At 37.4% G+C, this 21,132-nt stretch overlaps 1 protein-coding gene, 1 long non-coding RNA gene and 2 other non-coding genes across 4 annotated transcripts; 1 reads left to right on the plus strand and 3 right to left on the minus strand.

Annotated features, from left to right (window-relative positions):
- Positions 1-2,533: 2,533 nt before the first annotated feature.
- On the minus strand, positions 2,534-12,288 carry LOC129263290 (small ribosomal subunit protein uS17-like). The gene is made up of 4 exons (XM_064100444.1): positions 12,277-12,288; positions 9,995-10,117; positions 3,630-3,835; positions 2,534-2,715 (listed from the first exon to the last, which is right to left on the minus strand). The coding sequence occupies exons 1-4, from the start codon at positions 12,286-12,288 to the stop codon at positions 2,589-2,591; spliced, it is 468 nt and encodes a 155-aa protein (XP_063956514.1). The 3' UTR covers positions 2,534-2,588.
- On the minus strand, positions 3,161-3,249 carry LOC129264013 (small nucleolar RNA SNORD35). The gene has a single exon (XR_008584820.2). It is a non-coding gene; the product is annotated as a small nucleolar RNA SNORD35 (small nucleolar RNA).
- On the plus strand, positions 5,918-8,603 carry LOC129271673 (uncharacterized). The gene is made up of 3 exons (XR_010293815.1): positions 5,918-6,069; positions 6,843-6,955; positions 7,908-8,603. It is a non-coding gene; the product is annotated as an uncharacterized LOC129271673 (long non-coding RNA).
- On the minus strand, positions 9,054-9,141 carry LOC129264007 (small nucleolar RNA SNORD35). Its single transcript, XR_008584814.1, has one exon. It is a non-coding gene; the product is annotated as a small nucleolar RNA SNORD35 (small nucleolar RNA).
- Positions 12,289-21,132: the final 8,844 nt, after the last annotated feature.

A 21,132-nucleotide genomic window follows, 5' to 3' on the forward strand; every position in this document is an offset into this window, starting at 1 on the left:
ATTTGGTGGGAGTCGAACCACAGCGGCCCCCAATAATGTGTTCAGACTCATGAATGCGTAATAAACCCTATTGTGTGGAGGAGTGTAATCATGCTCCGCCAAAATATGGGACAGTATCAGAAACACTAACATGCACCAAAGAAAAAAAAATAAATGGAGGTACTCTATTCACTTTTACACCATATTTTGGGCATAATTCATTTTGACATGCTTTGTTATATTAAAAGTTTAATCAGTGTGGATTGAAGAAAGACTAGTAACATAAGAAAGTGTAAGAGTGAAGAATAGTTTTGAGCATGACGGAATAAAGAGGAACGAGCAAAGGAAAACTTAAATGATGGGAGGATGAAGATGGAAAGATTTGTTTTCTTTCAAAATAATTATTTGCCAAAAAATTACTAATAGGGAGGTCATCAATGTAGAAACTGTCCGTATTTTAGAACATATATTTACATATTTCTAATGCAAATCCACATTTCTACAAGGCATATTTCTTGGTACAGAACAATTTTTACAAAATGAAATAATGAGGGGCACTGCTAATCTCCAAGTCAATATTAAAATTTCAGCCCTGGTAACAAATATGGTACTAGCTGTGAATGCATCTTGCTTTTAGGTTGTTTCACGGTGACACCCTCCCTCTATGGGCTGTATGTGCCAATTAAAGGAAACCAAAACCCAAGAAGAGAAGTAATCTTATTGGAAAGAGTAAAATGAGAGGAACAATTTAAAAAAATTTCATCAAAATCGGTTATAAAATAAGCAAGTTAAAGTCTTGCACTTTCTATGGGGATCCTCAAATTGGCAAACGTGCTTTGAGGCGCGATAGCTCAGGGGTTTCGGTCACCCGGGTTCGATTCCCAAGTGGTGCACTAGTGCCCTTTGGTAAGGCATTTATCCTCATTACCAGGTCCCTCGGAGAGGACCTTAAGCCGTTGGTCCACTGGTTGCTTGCTCACAGGCATTCATGCTTTCTTAGCAGTCAGGTAAAACAACCTCGGTATAACAAAATGGCTTATTTTTTGGACAACTCTCCATTTGTTTTGTACACAAATTTTCCTCATCTTTCAAACTGCATCTTGCCTCCTCAGCGTAACATAATTCATGGGAAAATATAATTCACACCACATATGTCAAGGTCAGGAGATGATGATGTGAAATATGTCAAATAAAGGGGAAAATCTGAATGATTGTGTACGAAACAAATGGAGAGTTGTCCACAAAATCAGCCATTTTGAAGCACATTTGCCAATTTGAGGATCCCCATAGAAAGTACAAGACTTTTTAAACGTCCATAACTTGCTTATTTCATAACCAATTTTGTTATTTTTACTCTACCCAATAAGATTGCTTCTCTTCTTGGGTTTTGGTTTCCTTTAAACACAAAATACATGTATGTACACAGAATAGGGCAGAAATTGCAGAAGCTCGGTGTACTTTATATGGTATAGTGCATGTTGCACAGGGGTGTAGTTTAACTAGCAGTTATCAGCAATTTTGTTTTTGATTTCCAGCCTTTTTGTATGCATATCCTCATAAGGTTGAAAATCAAGAACAAAATGGCCGATATGTACTGGTTAAACTCCATCACCCCCTGTGCAAAAGGCTTTACACCCATTTCTTCATGCATTTCTCTGTCTTTTTAATCTGTTCATTCTGACTTCCTCTCGTTTCTATAAATTTGATCGCTTAATCATCGCCTTCTTTCGTCGTCTTTACTCTCTTTCTTCTCAAGTTCATTCATCTTTCAAATCTTCATTTCTCCCTTTTATTTTTAACCTTTCTTTCTTCTACGCATCACTCGTCTCAATTTCTTAACCTTCGCTCGCATCAAAATCTTACTATGTCCATTTTTATTCTCTTTACCTTCCCACTAATGCCTATTAGTTCATGACTGCCATTCCCTCTCTAGCCTCCCTTTCTTATAAGTATTTCTTTTTTCAAATCGTATCTCTCCCAATAAACCCATTTCCCAAGTGATTAAAATTAATGCATGACATGTCATAGCGCCCTCCCTCAGAGGATATAGGGATCTGTGTAAACAGAGATGTGCCAGCTGCAGATCACCAACACATGCAGGGCAATGACGTCATTGCACAAGGTCTAGATAAGGTCAGTTTATTTCAAAATGGTTTATAATGCCGATTCGTCTACTATCATTTGGTCTCTATCAATTCATCCACTATCCCCGTTTCATCCGCTCAACATTTCATCTAATAGCCAGTTGGTCCAGTAGCCGTTTAGTCCATAAACCATTTGATCTAATTGGACTAAAGTGTTGATTGGGCGAAATGAATGAAAAGAAAATGGGTATTAGACCAAGTGGTTATGAAATGAAATGGTAATAGGCAAACTGGTGATTAGACGAAGTGATGATTGGACCAAATGTTGATGGACGGAATGGCATTTGACAAAATGAATGTAGACCATGTGATAAGTGGACAAGTTGGCAATAGACGAATCGGCAGTTTACCAAAAGGTCTATTCTCATTATACACAACACTTGACAGACCAATACTAAGAACAGTGCATGTTGATGTGATGTTAATTTATTTCTACATTCCCTCCAAATAATCTCTAGACAGCCTTTAGAACTTGGCAAACTGCTTCTTTGCTGATCCTGGAGCCTGTGTCACCTTCAGGACGTTGAATCGAACGGTCTTACTGAGAGGGCGACATTCACCAACGGTCACGATATCTCCGATTTTGGTGTCCCTGCGAGGAAGAACACGAGAAGAAAAACAGTGAATATGTATTCAGGCTTGCCGGGCTAAGCTTGGGATAAATATGATTATGTACATGTAACCTAGCCTACGACTAAGTCAAATCATTTAGGATAACAATCGTTTTCACTCTGGAGAAATTCAACTAAAAATATAATGTGTGTCCTTCATCATGTGGTTTACAAGACTGCGTCTTGAGCAAATATTCATCTTATGGAAGGTGGATTTGTCTGCTGGAAGTGGCAATAGACCTCAGATGACAATGTGATATGTGCTATATTTAAGTGGGATATTATTATTTTGATTTTTGCTATTACCACTAAGATCACTATACATTCTTGACAGAGGTATCCAGCTGTTTGATCAAAATTAATCAAGATAATCTGTACAGGCTTTTTCTCCCAGTGTGGTGATTTTCTTGGCATGAGTACAAGGGGAAGATTGCATCAGTGAAGTGCTTAAAAGCAATGTCAGCATCCCTCCTTGGGAGGGAATATGAAGACCATCGTGAGAAACATCATGTGCAATATTCCCATCTCATACTAGCCAATGAACGTTTCTTCAAGCGTAAATAAAATCAAGATAAAAACAACGGTTTAACTCAGTTGAACTGGCCTTGGTAACTTTACGTGACATCTTTCATCATGTAATTTTTTACTATATAGAAAAATTAACTCTTTCTTTTCATTCTCACTAAAAACAAAATTGTCATCATCCAACAGTAAGTCAGATTATAATAGTAATGACAAAACAAATTAAATATCTTCTTTACTTTTCATTCCTTTACTTGAATCTTTAACTTGGTTTATGGATTACTTATCCATTTCCTTCATTCATCTTTTGATTACACAGCAATTTATTGCCTTATTCTTCTTTGTAAGATGGGGGGGGGGGGTGTCGGCTTACCTGAAGCAGGGTGAGAGATGGACAGACATGGTCTTGTGCCTCTTCTCAAATCGGTTGTATTTCTTGATGTAATGGAGGTAGTCGCGCCTGATGACAATCGTCCTCTGCATCTTCATCTTGGTGATGACGCCGGTCAAGATACGGCCGCGGATGTGGACGTTGCCGGTGAACGGGCACTTCTTGTCGATGTAGTGACCATCGCGAGCCTGCGAAAGAAAACACGAAATGTCCAGTGTTAGTCAAGAAATCATGCTTAAATGTGTTTCATCGGGATACCATGCATTCCTGGGGGGTGTTTCATCAATATTTTCGTCCGACAACTGTCAGCGCTGACTAAAATTGTCAGCGCTGACAATTTAGTCAGCGCTGACAAAAATTCGTTTCATCAAACTCTCGGAGCTTCTCTGACTATTGTCAGAGAATTTTTATTTTACAAATCGTCTTGAACGAGGTTCGCTGACTAATTAGGCCACGCCCACTCACAAAGTCGTGAAAAAGATGTAAAATTGGTTGATGTTTTCGCCACGACGATTCGAAATGAAACGAAGACATGAGAAGAAGCGAAGGTCCTCGTAGAGGTGAATGAGGATTTTACCGTAAGTAAAACCCTTCAAAATGTCGTTCATATTGTATGTAAGGTGATTGAATTATTCGTTGTGCGTGATTATCAAATGAATTACAAGAAAAGAGGATCTTCTGGCAGGACCCCTGTCGATACGATCGGTGAACTTGACAGTACAAAATCCAGTCTAGTCCCATACCCGTGTTTCTGTGTCTGTAGAACTATCTCAGGTCCAAACTAACGACACGGCTCACGGCTGTCACGTTTTTATGATCCGCACATGGCTGCAATTTTATAAATTTTGCAAAGAGAATTCTTTATATTGTTCTACCTTTATGTCATTCTATGTTGCAAATCATATTTTTTCATTTCCTTTGGTTTTGTAATAATTTTGTTGCTCGGTGTGGTCGGAGATTATCATTGATCACCAGGCAAACCAGCGTGTGCAATTGTAAATGTACACATATCCAATGGGGCCATCCTAATTCTGTGTCACAGAAATTGGAATTGAACAGGAGCTAAATCACATGGTAATAGTGTGAGTGGTAAATTTGTAAAGTGGATGTTCTCAACTATTAATGTAGGCTTAGCCTTAGCAAGTCACAAGTCGAATGAAGTGAAGGCTCTCGACAGCTGGCGAGGATTCGGGGGGGGGGGGGTGATGCGATTGTGGCAGAGGTGCGTTCACACCCAATAAAAATTAAAATCTAGATATAAAAAAATTATTAGATCTAACTAAGTTTTAAATAGTGCAACCGGCCCGTGGCCGTACTGGTATAGCTTATAGATCTAGATCTATCTTAAATTATCTTTGACTTTGCGCACCCAAGTGAAATGATCGAGCCATTGCATAGCTCCCTTTTAAAAAAAAGATTGATCGTCCAATTTGGGGGAGAGGAAATAATGCTCTTCATTTGTGTGCGATTATGAAGTTTGTTTTGCTTTTATTTTTCTAAGTCAATTTTTTAGACAAATTACTATTTAGCATGAATCTGCAATAGCATCGGTGTTATTGGGGTAAATAAATTAAATTATTGTTGATAATGTCTCTTAATCTATTTTTTGAAAAATACTGTTGTACCACATAAAGTTAGAGTCTAGTCATACCTAACCTTAAATAGCATGTAAAGGTTAAAGGTCTCTTCATTAGAAAAAAATATAGGAGAATATGGAATGGATCTCATCAATCCCAAGTATTTTTCTGCCTTGAATCTCATATTAAAGTTCCATTGAACAAAGGTCACAGTCCAGAAATAGTTGACAGTTTGATGGGGATGCAATTTGCTGCAGTTACGAATTAGGAGCCTATTCATATTTTTTATTAATTTGATCGTGGCTTTTAACCGGCAAGGTATCCAAGCGCTATTGAGTTAGAAAAAAACTTTTATTTTTATTTTTGAATTAAAAAAAAAAATTATTGAAAAAGCTGTTTTACTATTTTGTATAGTTAATGTGTTAATTACCGTCTTGTTTATAATCAAGTGAAAATTATATGAATTAACAAGGATAAATTGTTGACCGATTGTTGGTAAATTCTATAAATTTCAGGATAATAAAAGAAGAAAAATGATTGGTATATTCGATCATTCCCCTTTATGAAATGTCAACAATATTCATTGAAAGTGCAGTATTTTTCAATGATCACTGTAAATCTACATATTTTCTTTGCTACATGTATAACAATGTGATATTATTAATATTTTAATTTCAGACTATGGACAGTTGAACAGTATGCAGAAGAAGACGGATCTGGAACTAGAAAGCAAGGCTCTGACTGGTCTACTACAGCAAGGAATGTGCCAGCGGCCAATCTGATGAACATGTGACAGAAGATTTGGCAATGGGTGAAGAAATACTGAGATTGAAATGCAACCACAGGTAACATGTAGACTAGTAAAATGCGATAATGATTAAAAAATAATGAAGGATATTGTTTTGGTTGCAGAATGTAAAATCATAAAAACCCACATCAATGACAATGAAATCGGACTGTGACCAGATTTTCTATTTAAAGTCAGTTTGAAATGCAAACATTACATAAGCATGAAAGACATAATAGATTCAATATATTTTGCATGTTAGCTGCAGGGTCAGCAGAACGGTTTTGAAAGTGAGGGGGCTGAGCCGAAAGTGGGGGGGGGGGGGGCTGACCAATGCAAAAAAGCACAAGCAGATGGTCAATTTTACATTTTTGTACATGGTTTTGGAAAACAGTGCGGGGGCTGAAGAATATGAAATGACCATCTGGTTACGATTTTTTGCATGGTCAGCCCGTTCACTGTAAAAACCGTTCCGCTGACCCTGCAGCTAACATGCACCCCCCCCCCCCCCGCCGGTTTCCGGAGCCCCTGCTCTCACCCCTCAATCCATTTAGCACTACTTGCTCATGTGTATGTACATACAAGCTACATTGTGAGGAATAATTTCACTTTTTAAGTTTCTCAGCCAGAGCATATGTCATTTACTATTGTTTGTATTTTTTATTAACATAATAAAAACTTGAACCCTTTATTTACCCCCTTCTATATGAAACCTGGTAATCAAAAGATGTTTTATTTCCTGTTTTTAGACATGTACATATACATGTGAGAAGAAATACCAGATTATGGCAAATATTTTAATTAGTTATTTCAATACTATTTTTCCTTCAGGTGGAGGCTTCAACCAAACTTTTCAGACAGACATGAGATACAAAGTTACACAAGTATAAATGGTTGAAGGTTTAGGAGAGCCAGACAAGAAGGCAGGAAATGTGATGTCACTTGTAAGTTAAAACACACTTATTTATGACTGCCTCACTTTGGCGAAGAAAGTAAAGTCACATTAAAAAAAATATTAAATTACTGGTACTGCTCTCTTCTTTATTTGGTCTACTCAAATATTTGAAAACAATGACATCTATAAGTGCTTAGATGCTTAATGGATTAATGGTGATATTTATTGGACAGTTGTAAAACAACCAATATCAATCAATGCTAGATGGTGTGACTTGCTTTCTATTGCCAAAGTAGTAAATGAATGTTCCATTGTTCTGCATTCCTATTAGACCCCCCCCCCCCCCCCCCCGCCCCATCACCATCTGCTTTGTATGGGAGTAACACTGGAAGATTACCCCCCCCCCCAAAAAAAAAAAAAAAAAAAAAAAAAAATTATATCTCTTGTAGGCCTGTATAAATGTAATGCCTACAAAAGCAGTCATGAAACCTCATTAATTCAAATGATCTTGGTAGGGGGGGGGGTGCCTCAGGATCTTGCCTGTTGATTGTGCACTCGCTTCAGAAATCATGCTGCTGTTCCTGATGGTTTTTTTTAATATTTAATATGATAACATGACTCTTGCATGAAATCAGCATTTGGCTCAAGAAATAAAGACCAAATGTGATAATTTTGGATTTTGACTCCCTTTCTTTGGTAAACCAATGAGAAAAACCCAAGTCATTAAAATCAATTGTGTATAAAAAAAGAGGAAATTTTAATCATTTTCTTATGCATTTCTTTGTTATTAACTTTTTTGTTTTCATTGTTTAATAAGGCTTTGGTGACAATATTTTAACCATTTAGAACTTAAAGTTCTTATTTCAAACATTAGAAATAAAAAAATGTAAGTTTTAACAATGATAATTAAATTAAGAATAAATGACTGATATCAATAATGATGGAAATTGATATCTTTATTAATAAAATATCACATGCTCTATAAATTAAATCCATTTCAGTTACTTCAATGAACATGGACAGCAGCAGGAGCAACAACAGCATCAGCAGCTGAAACTACAACTGCAGTAATAGATGCAACAACCACACCGACAACATCAACAGCAGCAGGAGCTCCAACAACCATGCAGAGAACATCGGGCGCAACATAAATAACTTCATCAAGAGATGCAACAACCACAGTGGTAAACATCAACAGCAGTAGCAACAACGACAGTAGAAACAAAGCCAACAGCAAGGATTCTAACAAGCAATCATACAAGCAACAACACAAGCGACAACATCAATAGATGCATCAGGAGATGCAACAGCCACACTCGTAAACAGCAGCAGTAGCAGCGATGACAACAGCAACCACACAGGCAACACCTTGAGCAACATCAGTAGCAAAAATAACTAATTGCACCAGGAGATGCAACAACCACACCCACAACACCAAGAGCAGCAAAAACAAACAGCAATTCCAGCAATCACGATGACAACAGCAGCAGCAACACCAACAACACTAATGAACATTGAAAAAACTTGTACAAAAGTCAATGAGGTCGCATTTTTCAGACATTATCAGACATTATTGATTAAAAAATGCACAATGATTTATTTGGGTTAAAGAAAATTATGTTTGAAAAAATGTGTACATTTGAAGATGTTTCCTATGTATTGATTGATATAATATAGTTTTAAAGATGAAAATATTATTCTTGAAATGTCTACTTTTTATTTGTCATTGACTAAAAGTAAATACATTTTCTTTGAATTTTCTCAATGAAATGAAAAATAAGCAATTTATTAAAATGTTATATTCAAAATCAACTGAAATTGATCGATTTTAGCTGCAAAGGCCCTCAAAAGGCTGATTAGTCGGTGAAAATTGGATTAGTCGGTGAAAATAAGTTTTGTCGGTAGGTGAAGGCCACCGACCAAATTAGTCGGTGGTTTCCAATAATTTGTCGGAGAAAATCACCGACAAATTTTCATGAAATGGAATTTAGTCGGTGATGGCAAAATTGTCGGTGAAAATGAAATTAGTCGGTGAAAATCACATTTAGTCGGAGAAAACCACCGACTAATTGTTTGATGAAACGCCCCCCTGATTTATGATAAGGTTGGGTTTACCTATTGGTGTCAATTTGAGGATTGTTACAACGTAGATTGCATCAGTGAAGTGCTTTAAAGCAATGTCAGCATCCCTACTTGGAGGGAATATGAAGACCATCGTGAGAAACATCATGTGCAATCTAACACTTCCAAGTGACACTCTATTATCTTTGGGACATTTCATTTTCAAGAGGGGGGTGGGGGAGGCACTAACTGGTGTGATCACCTGTTAAACAAATATTTCATTAAAGAACAAGTCCACCCCGAAAAATAATTGATTTGAATAAAAAGAGAAAAATCCAACAAGCATAACACTGAAAATTTCATCAAAATCGGATGTAAAATAAGTTATGATATTTTAAAATTTCGTTTAATTTAACAAAACAGTTATATGCACATCCTGGCTGGTATGCAAATGAGGAGACTGATGACATCATCCACTCACTATTTCTTTTGTATTTTATTATATGAGATATAAATATTCTAATTTTCTCCTCATTGTCAAGTGAAACCGTAATTAATTCCTCCCTGAACATGTGGAATTAGCCTTGTTTAATACTATATGGTTCAGTCAGGTCAGTTCCTATGGTCAAATCTGTAAAAATATTGTATAATTCAAACAATAAAAAACAAAAGAAATAGTGAGTGATGGATATCATCATTGTGAAAAATAAGCGAAACTTTAAATTGCCATAACTTTCTTATTTTACATCCGATTTTGATGAAATTTTCAGTGTTATGTGAGTTTGATTTTTCTCTACTTATTCAAATCAACATTTTGCTGGGGTGGACTTGACCTTTAAGTTCATCAGATACTTGGTACTACATGAGGGGGGGGGGGGGGAATCCCCTTAAAGAAAATATTTAAGAGATAAAGATGACCCTAGTGCAGCTCTCCACATATCTTACCCTAACATGTCATCCATAGTACCCCCCCATGAGTGAACCTTGCTTAGCCCCTGCCCCTGAAGAGAGTGTGTTGATGACATACCTCAGATGGAGTCTTGAACCCTAGACCAACATTGCGGACGAGTCTGTTGGCCTTCTTGTTGGAGGCCAATAGCCGCTTGTTGTTCTGGAACACGGTGGGTTGTTTCTGGTACGCCCTCTCCGTCTAAACAAAAGAAAATTGACATTTTAACCGTCATCATTTCTCCAACAGAAAATTGTAAAAGCCATTTTAAATTAACAACCTTGAAACCTTCAAAATGGAAAGACCTATGTCCTTACCAGCAACTGTGCGAGTGTGACATTTTGTGAAAGTTGGCACAAATGGCACTATATATCATGCCCACTGTTAAACTTTTATCATCACCATCACTACCATCACCACCGTCATTATCATCATTTTGCTCTGGATTTTCCTAAAATGAATGCATTAAATAGCAAGGATATTTATGAATATTGGTACTTTGTAATATTGTCTGATATTACTTTCAATCAATTAATGAAATATCAAACACGAAATATTCCTTAAATTGTCCTCTTGCCTGGACAAACAACCTGTCTGGAAATATGAAAACCAGGGATATGACTTTCTTTTGCCAAAAAAGATAATTCTCTTTTATTTTCTCTCCTTTCATTTTGTGGACGCGATCCAATTTCAATTTCCTTTAAGATAGCCAATTCCAGCATTTGTATTCTAAATTGCCTCTTTTTTTAATATCTAAGAGTAAGAAATGGCAACATTCATGAACAAATTTCAACAGTTTTAATAATGCATTTCTATAATATCTTTTTTTTTAAATTTGTTCTTTGATATCCTATCAATGTAACAAAAAAACACAGTATAAAGCTTAAAATTAGATTCAGCAGACACTTGACAGGGTCTGTAGACCATCATGAGATAACATCAATATAATCATCGCCCATTGTCAATAAAGCCATTCGTGAAAGTATTTGAATTATTCTTGTGTTTTGCATCGAGTATCGAACATTTGTCTCATTCAAGCCCCCAAGTTTTGCCAAATTCCATCAAAACGTCTGTTGCTGTTTCAGTTCATTCATAATTGTCATTACCATAATACACATTGTAAAACTGGAATTATATCCAATATATACAAATTGTATTCTAAATTACCTCTTTTCTTATAAGGAGAATGAAACTCTAGGAGCAAGTTAGCTTTTGTGAAAGCAGAAAAATCAAAGAATAAGATCAACAAAAGTTTGAGTAAAATAGGACTAGCAATTAATAGAAGAGTTATGAGCATTTGAATGTCGAGATCACTAATGCTATGGAGATCCTCCCATTGGCAATGCGACCAAGATCTATGATGTCACAGATGAACAACTCTCCCCTTTTGGACACTGAAAATATAGGAACATCTCTTTTTGCTCATTCTAATCATATGACAAAACGATTCATCAATGATATAATGTTGTGAAACCTCTGTACTTGTCCTCTCATAAAGAGAACACCTCACCTTGTGATCTAGACTCTATAAAAGTGAGAATATAAGTGAAATAAGTACTAAAGTAATGAGGGAGTTGTACGTGTGTGACATCACAGATCTTGGTCGCATTGCCAATAGGAGGATCTACATGCCATTAGTGATCTCAATATTAAAATGCTCATAACTTTCTTATTATTCATTTAATCTTCCTCAAACTTTCAACAATATGTTTCTTTGATTTTTCTCTTTGATATGGATTCAGCTGGTTTCATTCTCCTTTAATATCAGGGTGGTCTTTTCCTTCCTTGATACCTTGAACATATGTTAAGTCAAGACAAGACTCGTGCATTCTCAACTTTTTTGTGAAATACAGTCTCAGATGGTTTTATTTCCAGGATTTTGCTGAATTTCACCATTTTCCTTTGTAAGTTCGATTATGATCACACATTCAGATTTTCAATCGAACCCTCTATTTATTCACTCAAACACTGCAATGCACAATACCCTAACATTTTGTCCATAGCTCTCAAGTCTCATTCACTTCCACTCTGCACACTCACTGCCAGAGAGGTTGTGTGTGCCTGCCCTGCCGGCTGCCCGCCCCAGGAATAAGCAATGTACGCTCCGCTCGCTCACACATGCACACCATACACGAACATGCCGTTTTCCACACGGACGTGGTCGTGGGTTTCCCTCACCGTTCTCGTCAAGAAGTTCCCACCCATTCTACCCCACTAAACTGGTATCATACTAACTCTATCTTAATCGAATATTATCTTTATGTCTTCTTTTATCATATTAACGATTTATTATATTATTGAGGCATGGAAAAATCACTAAATTTTACATTTATTCAAAGGATATTTTGTCACACACGCACCTGATCAGCCATGTTGAAAGGCAAAAGAAAGCAGGCAGGACTGTGTAAATTAGAACTGAGAGGGAGCTCTTTATTTCATATTTCTTTCGGGATGATCCACCTCGAAGGGATGATGCTGAGAAAAAAGGGACCGAGAAGAGGGGAAAGGGGGTGGGGGAGGCATGGGTAAAAAAGGCATTTACCCCTCTCCCATGCATTGCCCCAGGAATTGACGAAAATGGATAGTGTATAGTAATTTGTAAATAATATGCTGTATTAATCATCATTTTTCCACTGTTATAGTGCTTTAATTCAAGTTCAAAACCTTAATCAGACACGGATCAGGCAATATGCACCCAATATGCCTGTGTCAGCTGCAAACGGGGTAAGGGATAGAAAAAGGCCTATATAGCTATGATTGCCTACTGATGTAAATTTGCGATTTACTCATAAATGAGTTGCTTTACATCGTAAATAATGTTCTGACTTTATTTAGCTCCAGTGCTATCTGCCTTTGTGAAATGGGTGAAATACAAAGTCCCGTATGTACAAAGTGAAACACTGCGATAGGGATTTCCCCTTATTTATTTGCCACTCACTCATATGAAAAACAAAATAAGTATAGTGAATTTTTGTTTACCAAATTAAAGATGTAGGACTACTTCATGTTTGACTCTAAAAATATAGCGGATTTTTCTCTAACCATGATTAGTGTGGTTTTCTTCTGTAAGCGTGATTTAATTACCACTATGGGTATAGCAACCTACGTCAAAGTGACGCTAATCTATTTTTATGATTTTTATTGACCGTAAAATAATCTGATCAGTGAATTGGCATGCGAAATTAACAATTTTTCTCTATTTGTAGCAGTAAAGGTGTTGGTTCAGGTATTCAAGTTTTGAGGACATTTGAGAACTGCCAATATTAAAGGGAGGTCCGAGAAAAGCGAAGTCTATAAAGTGAAAAAAAAATGTGAGTTGCAAAAAAAAAGCTATTTTTTTTTATTTATCGTAGTAGCACTGGCTGACAGATGGGGGGGGGGGGGGGTGTCAAGGCTTTCGGGCCATATTGACCCCAAAAGTCTACCCCCCCCCCAAAAAAAAAAGAGGAGAAATTCAGAGAAAGAAAATGAAAGGAAATTTTAAGATATCCTAAATATTATGTCAAAGTCAATCACAAATTTGATTTTTGTATAAAAACCAAAGTTTGCACGCTCTTTTTTTTTTGTTGCTTTTCTTCTTCAATTTTTACCCTACACGCAATGTCTGGCCCCTCATAATGTTTAGCTCATTACGTCACTGCGTAGAGATATTGATTGCTGAATTGAGAGGCCAATGATGAAAATGTGATGAACTAAAATATATTTTGGTTATGATTTCCAGGCAGTTCTAATTTTGTATTTGATCCTGGGATAAATAATGTAAACTTCTAAAATGACTTCAATCGCCAAAAACCGTACCTTGCCCCGATTAAAAAAAATTGTAGTTCTTTTTTTTTCTTCTATTTTCCCTTTTCTTCCCCTTTTCTCCGTTACCCCCCCCCTCCTCCTCCCTTCCATGTCCCTTCTATTTTTAAATGCAATTCCCAGGGGCCGCTGAACGGTTTTCGAAGTGGGGGGGGGGCTGACCATGCAAAAAAAAAATCACAATCATATGGTCATTCTTACGATTTTTTTGTACACGGGTGATGGGAAAAAGTGGGGGCTGAAGCCCCCAGCCCCCACCCCGCTTACGCGACCCCTGCATGATTCCATGCCTGTACACAGTCTTCCATTTCTTGTACTGCCGTACAATCTTTCCATCCTTCGTCTCGCCATTATAACTGGCTTCTATATAACGGCAATGGGGGGGGGGGGGAGCATTATTGTAATATGTCTACATTACGACACTCATGACTGTAAACGAAAAGGCGAGATTGGAAAAAGAGGAATCTTCACAAATGATAAAGAAGGTGGATAAAGTCGTTTTTTCCGGATATTTTCTTCTCATTTCCGAGATGTAATATCATGGCCAACTGCTCCGTGCCTTTTCCGTATTTAAAACACGCTCCATGCTCGAATGGCGTGAGTATAATGTTGTCACCACTGCGGCAGAAAGATTGATAGATTTTAGCGATGATTTTGTCAGAAAAGCAATTTACTGTGAATCAAGGGAGAAAAAAAGTGTGTTGATAAGATTATGCGAGGATGTTATGCGAATGTGATGATTAATGTGATAGAATTACCATTTTCGCCCACCCGATTTGCCTTTAGTTAGTAGGCCTAACCTATCTTAATTTTTGTCTCTATCTCCTTTGTTCGCTTTTACTTTTCTCTTTGTTTTATGATTATTACTCATTATGATTATAGACGTCGTCATTGTGATAATTACCATGATCATTATCATTATTGCTATACCATAATTATCGTTATTATCATTAGTATCGTCATCATCGTCCATGAGCATGCATAACAATAATTAGCATCATTATATCATGAGCATCATTAGCATAATATTAAAGTTAAAAAATATCATTTAGTGTCTATCATTATCATTATCACTCTTATTATCATCATCATTATAAGCTTTTTTATCATTATTATGATTATCATTAACACTGTCATCACTTTTATTGTGATCATCATTATAAGCTTTTATCATCACTATTATAATTAATCAATTATCATAACATTGGCACTATCATTAACATAATCATCATCATCATCATCATCACCACCACCACCACCACCATCACGAAATTAACATATAGTTGTCAAAATTACCATTAAGGGATATCATTATTATTATCATCACTTTCATTATCATTATTATCACTATCACCATAATAATTTCCATTATTATCATTATCATCATTAGTAACATTAGATGACCCCCATCATCATAGGTACTGTTATTATCATCATCATTATCATCATCATCATAATCATCATCAATTTCAATATTATCATCATCATCACTTTCATTATTATCATTAAATCTTTATCATCTTCATCGTCATCATCATAATCATCATCACTTTTAATATTATCATCATCATCATTACTTTCATTATTGTCATTATAATCATCATCTTCATCATCATCACCATCATCATCATCTTCATCATTATCATCATCATCATCATCATCATCTTCATCATCATCATCAATATCATCATCAACATCGTCATCACCCTTCTCCTCCTCCTCATCATCATCACTTTTATCATTAACCTCATCATCATTATAGCATCATCATCATTATTATCAGATGCCCCCACCTCCACTGGTGGGGGCATCTGGGCGTTGTGGGCGTGCGCCTGTAATCCAAGCTATGTGGGGAAGTTACAAATTGATGCAGAGATTCGAGGTTCGATCCCTGGTCACGTCTTTCGGATGGTGACGTTAAAGGTCGGTCCCAGACGTAAATAATCATATCTGATTGATACACGTCTGACAAAACTCAAATACACACATCCACCCCCACTCCACCCCCCCCCTTGTCAACACCACTGCATCTCCTCCAATCTTCATGATCGATAGTGAAATACTATCGGTCATTTTGACACCCGGCTAATAAACGCCGAGAATCACTTTCGAGACAGAACGCGTCAATTATATCGGGGATGCGGTCACTTTTGTGTGAGGCTGGAAGGAAAGCGGATCTTCAATCATAATTAATATGAAATGAACAGGCCTATATCATTTAGATACCGGTTATAGCAGTATTTGATAAGAATCTGCGGAACGTAAGATCTCGATTGCCGTCAGTTACCGCTTATTTCACCTCTGCCGGAGACATCAATTATTATATCCGTTTGGTAAGTCTTCTTTTTAATTCATTTATCAATATTGATAATTCTTTTGCTTTGAATTTCGAAAAAAAGGTGGTTTCTAGCAAAAAGTAGATTACGCTGTACATGTACATTTCTAATTTATAGGCTATTTTTCGCAATCTATCTATTTTATCCGAAGTAATTTGTTAACTTTATTTTATAGAAAAATACAAGAAGAAGAAGAAGAAACTCATGCTAGGGAATACTTTTATTAAGTGAAAAGCAGTGCTTTCTGCAAATGTAAAACCATTTCCACGCAGTATTCATTATCACATTTTAATAATGCAATTACGTAACAATCATGGTCACAAGTCATGATGTAAGTCAGTTTCCCCCTTTGTGTGCATGTGTAGCACTAGGATGTAGTTTTGGGGGAATTTACACTATCTTCGAATGGTTGATTTTTTTCTTCTTTTTCACTCCCTTTAATATATGGGTCTTTTACCAGTGGTTTTCAGAGACGGATTTGAAACACGTATTCTTTTTTCTTATTTTTTTTCTCGGGGGGGGGGGGGGGGTGCCTGAATCGATATTACGTCAACATAAATTAGTTATGCACTGTAGTTATTTTTGATCCGGTTGACAGAGTATAGTTCAATACTCAAAACACCAAGTCACACATTACCATAAATACCGAACCCACTGACGTAAGTTGGGGGGGGGGGGGGTGCCCCCCAAGAAAAATCCATGAATGTGGAGAAAGAAAAAAAAAAGTGTTGAAATATGATATCATTTTCTAATGATATGTTATCAAAATCTATCACCAAACCAGTTCTTCGTCAAATTTTTGCTCGCTCGTTTTGCTGGTTCGATAGTTTTCCTCTTTATGCCATGTTTGGCCCCTCAAAGATTTTGGATCATTGCCCCACTGATTGAACCATATCAAATGAACCGTTTAACTCTGAAATAATGAGAATTTGGGTACTACTTCACGAAAGTTGCCTAACACTGAGAAGTTGTCATTTCTCGACTACAATTAGAAACCTGATCGAGCTTCTCTGCCAATCACAACCGAGGAAAAGTGATGAGATCTGACAACTTTTTCAGACGAATTGTTGGTGAAATGCTCCCTTGACGATCCAATAATTAGGCCTACTAATTATCTCTGGAATCATCATTATTGTTTGTAATCTGCCCTGACGTTTTAATTGGTTCTTAAGAACAAGATGTAATTAAAGACTAAGCAGATCATTCATCCGTGACGTCATAATTACGTCGCACTAATGGCAAAAGACCGCAAGACATACGGCTGCACGTAATTAACAAACAAAAGATACAAAATAGGATGAAGCACTAGCGTACCAAGGGGGCGGGGGAGGGCAGGGGGGCAGACTGCCCCCCCCTGACGAGTCACAACTCATGCAGGGGACGTATTCCTGCCCCCCCTGACGAGTCACAACTGTTACAATGGACGTGCCCCCCTTTTCTGGTATGAAATCTTTTTTTTTTTTGTTGAAGACTTTTTTTTTTTGCTTGTCAATTTTTGTTCTGGTAAGAAATCCTTTATTTGTGGTTGAAGACCCTTTTTTTTTTGCTTGTCAAATTTTTTCGCGGACGAAATATCCTCCAAGAAATTTGCCCCCTTCTGGAAAATCCTAGGTACGTAAGTGGGATGAAGGGTGGGGGCCAGGGGCGTAGACAACGGGGGGGATGAGGGGGATGCATCCCCCCCACCTCACAAGGTGGGGGGGATGGCATGTACAATCATCCCCCCCAGGTTTTGGGGAATGATATTTGGTTACTTAATAAGTCATAATGATGATAATAATAGTAATAATAATAATGATAACAATTATAATATTAATAATAATAATAATTATGATGATGATAATAATAATCCTCATCATGATTGTAATTGTGTTTATTGTTATTAGCCGTTATGGTTCCGATTTCTTCACAAACTTACAAAGCAGTATTGTTACTCCATGGATCATAGTGATACTGTTTATGTTTTTTGTATCTGTATGTTAATGAGCCGCCAGCCAATATCCATCTATGGATACTATGCCTGTTTCTTTGAGGTAAAAAAAAAGCATAGTATGTACGTATTCATTATGCTTTATAATGAACAGACATATTGTTATTTGTTTGTTGTTTATGTGTTCTATTCACAAATGGCCACATAGGCTGTTTTCATTCATAACCACATACCCATATCAAGACAACAAAGACTATAGCTGCGTGTACACAGTTGACATTGGTTTTTTTTCTGAAGAGGTGTAACAGCAAAATTCACAGAGCTAGAGATAAATAAATACGTAGTGTGGTTCAATATGCAATACTATGTGTCAGTCCATTCTGTATTCGTATGCCACGATGTGTAGATCTTGTCGATGTATGTCTGTCCATTCAAGGCGTAGTATGTGTGTGGTGCGCGCACCCGTGTGTGTGTGTGTGTGTGGGTGTGTGTGTGTGTGTGAGTATGTGTGTGTGTGTGCGTGCGCGCTTGTGTGTGTTATTTTACCTCATTAAGTATGCATCAGATTGCACGATTTCAAGTTCAAAATTGCAAAAGCTCCCTACCGTGGGAGGGGGGACACCCCCCTCCCACATCCTCCCCCCGCTCGGTCGCTTCGCTCCCTCGCTCGGGCGCTTTGCGCCCTCACTTGCGTTGGCAGCCCAGTCGGTTCCATGACAATTGCTCCGCCGACATCTGCTCCGCCGACAATTGCTACGCAAAATACGACAACTGCTCCGCCGACAATTGCTCCGGACAGTTGCTCCGCCGACAGTTGCTCCGTCGACACTTGCTCCGCCGATATTTGCTCCGTCGACACTTGCTCCGCCGATATTTGCTCCGTCGACATCTGCTCCGCCGATATTTGCTCCGCCGACAGTTGCTCCGCCGATAATTGCTCCGCCGACATCTGCTCCGATTTTACGACAATTGCTCCGCGACAATTGCTCCGCCGATATTTGCTCCGCCGATAATTGCTCCGCCGATAATTGCTCCGCCGATAATTGCTCCGCCGAAAATTGCTCCAATTATACGACATTTGCTTCACGACAATTGATCCGCAGTCTATTGCTCCGCCGTCATGTGCTCCGATAATACAATTGCATGAACATCTTACAAATTGTTTTGTTGTTGTGTTGTTATTATTTTTATCTATTTATTTCATTCTCCCCTATCATCACAGCTTTCTGCTTAAAAAAACCAAATTGTTCTCCCTGCCGCCGCCACTGTCTTGACAAATTGTAACGCAGAAGGGGAATGACACACTCCCCATTGGAATTGTGAATCTGGATTTTTGTTCATATATTATTATCATTGGTTTCAATCCGGTCTTGAGCGGGGAGAGAATGGGGGGGGGGGGGTGCTGGACACAATATCTCTTCCATAGGCGGATCCAGGGGAGGGGCCGAGGGCCCCTCCCCCACTGGCTGAACAAGAAAAAAAAAGGAAAGAAAGAAAAAAAGATGGAAAGAGAAGAGTAAAAAGAAGAGGAGGAAGACGAGTAAATAAAATAAGATGAGGGAAAGACTTGGAAAATAAAAAGAATCTTTCATGTCACTGTATAAAATTTTCCCTCGCGCTTCGCGCTCGCATTGCCTGTTAGGTGATTTTTCATATCTTGTTCAATAATTATGGAGTTTAAATATCAAGTTTGGAAGTCAATATACAAAACATATTTCACCTCGGGAATCGAACTTTCATTGTTTTGTGTGATTTACAAATTGATTTTTAAAAAGTGCTCTGTAAAAATGTCAGTTTTATGGTCTGAATTTTAACATTTTCTACTCGCGCTGCGCACTCGCAAATGTATATCAGGTACCTATTATTTTCGTGTATTCCGTAAAGTTTTCAAAATATCCCCCTTTTCAGGTCTGATTGTCAAAACGTATCAGCTAGCGCTGCGCTCGCATTTGAATGGAGAGTTATGTATTTCTCAATATTGAATATACAAATTAACTACTTAAGAGGAAAAACCCTATAGAAACCTATACCCCCGGGGAGGGCACTCAGTATATAATGCATAGTGGGTATTAACCCAGGGAGCCCCCATTTAATGACAGTTTATCAAAAAATTTGGCTCGCGATTTGCGCTCGCATTCATGGTTAAAAATATATTAACTGATGCATCCTATTTATGACTACGAAAGTAATTGAAATGTCCAGTTTTCAGACCATAATATCATCAGATTTCGTGCCGTCATTAGGCATTAATGAGTAAGATATTAATTTAGAAATTAAATTGTCCCTTTTGTTTTGTCTCGCGCTTAGCAAGAGGAATAGGAAAATAGCGTTCATTTTCATATGATGACATGTCCTAAGGATGTCCCGGTCCTATATATGTCAAAACTCAAAGTAATAATAGAACATATCAGCTCTTCATTAAGTGCAATCCATATCCACCTCACAAATTCACAAAGTGCTTGAAATATAGAGCAGAAATGGATTCTTTTTTACGTCGGAAAATCAAATAGTTTATTCTATTTAAAACATTATCCAGTTTCAGATCACAATATCAAAAATTTTCTGCTCGCGCTTTGTGCTCGCATTATCAAGTTAGGAAGATCCCATATTACTCATTCTTTTCATGGTTTACAAAACATGAATAGAGTGTCCCGTTTTAGGTCTAAATCTCGATTTTTTTCCGCCCGCGCTTCGCGCTCGCTTAAATTGGTTAGTTATATAGCTATCCTGTTCACGATTACAAAAATTGATTGAAATTTTCCATTCTTTATGTAGACATTTCAAAATGTTTCAGCTCGCGCTTCGCACTCGCTTTATATGATTTTTAAAGTATCTAACGTCTTCATGGCTATCTGCAAGCAATCTTTCACAAGTTCCTTTTCCATCAGTTCATTTCTGCTCGCGCTTCTCGTTCGTAGTGATTATTTAATTGCATACACATCTTTCTCATGATAACAAACATTGACCAGAATGTTCCAATTTTAGAAGAAAAAACACATAAAATTTCCTTTAAAAATTTAGCTCGCGCTTCGCGCTCGCATTATATAAATAAGGATTATGATATTATATATTTATGTTGATTTATAAGAATAAAGCTAAGTGACTTTAGGACTACCCCTTCAAAGAAACCAAAATCATCATCGAGC

This window comes from Lytechinus pictus, chromosome 6, assembly GCF_037042905.1.
Source record: "Lytechinus pictus isolate F3 Inbred chromosome 6, Lp3.0, whole genome shotgun sequence".
NCBI classification, from domain to species: Eukaryota; Metazoa; Echinodermata; class Echinoidea; order Temnopleuroida; family Toxopneustidae; genus Lytechinus; species Lytechinus pictus.

Excerpts from the sequence above, each read along its gene's own strand:
- LOC129263290 (XM_064100444.1), bottom strand. Across the intron at positions 3,836-9,994 it reads GGTTCAAGACTCCATCTGAG|GCTCGCGATGGTCACTACAT; the intron begins GTATGTCATCAA and ends TTTCTTTCGCAG. Across the intron at positions 2,716-3,629 it reads CATCTCTCACCCTGCTTCAG|GGACACCAAAATCGGAGATA; the intron begins GTAAGCCGACAC and ends TCTTCCTCGCAG.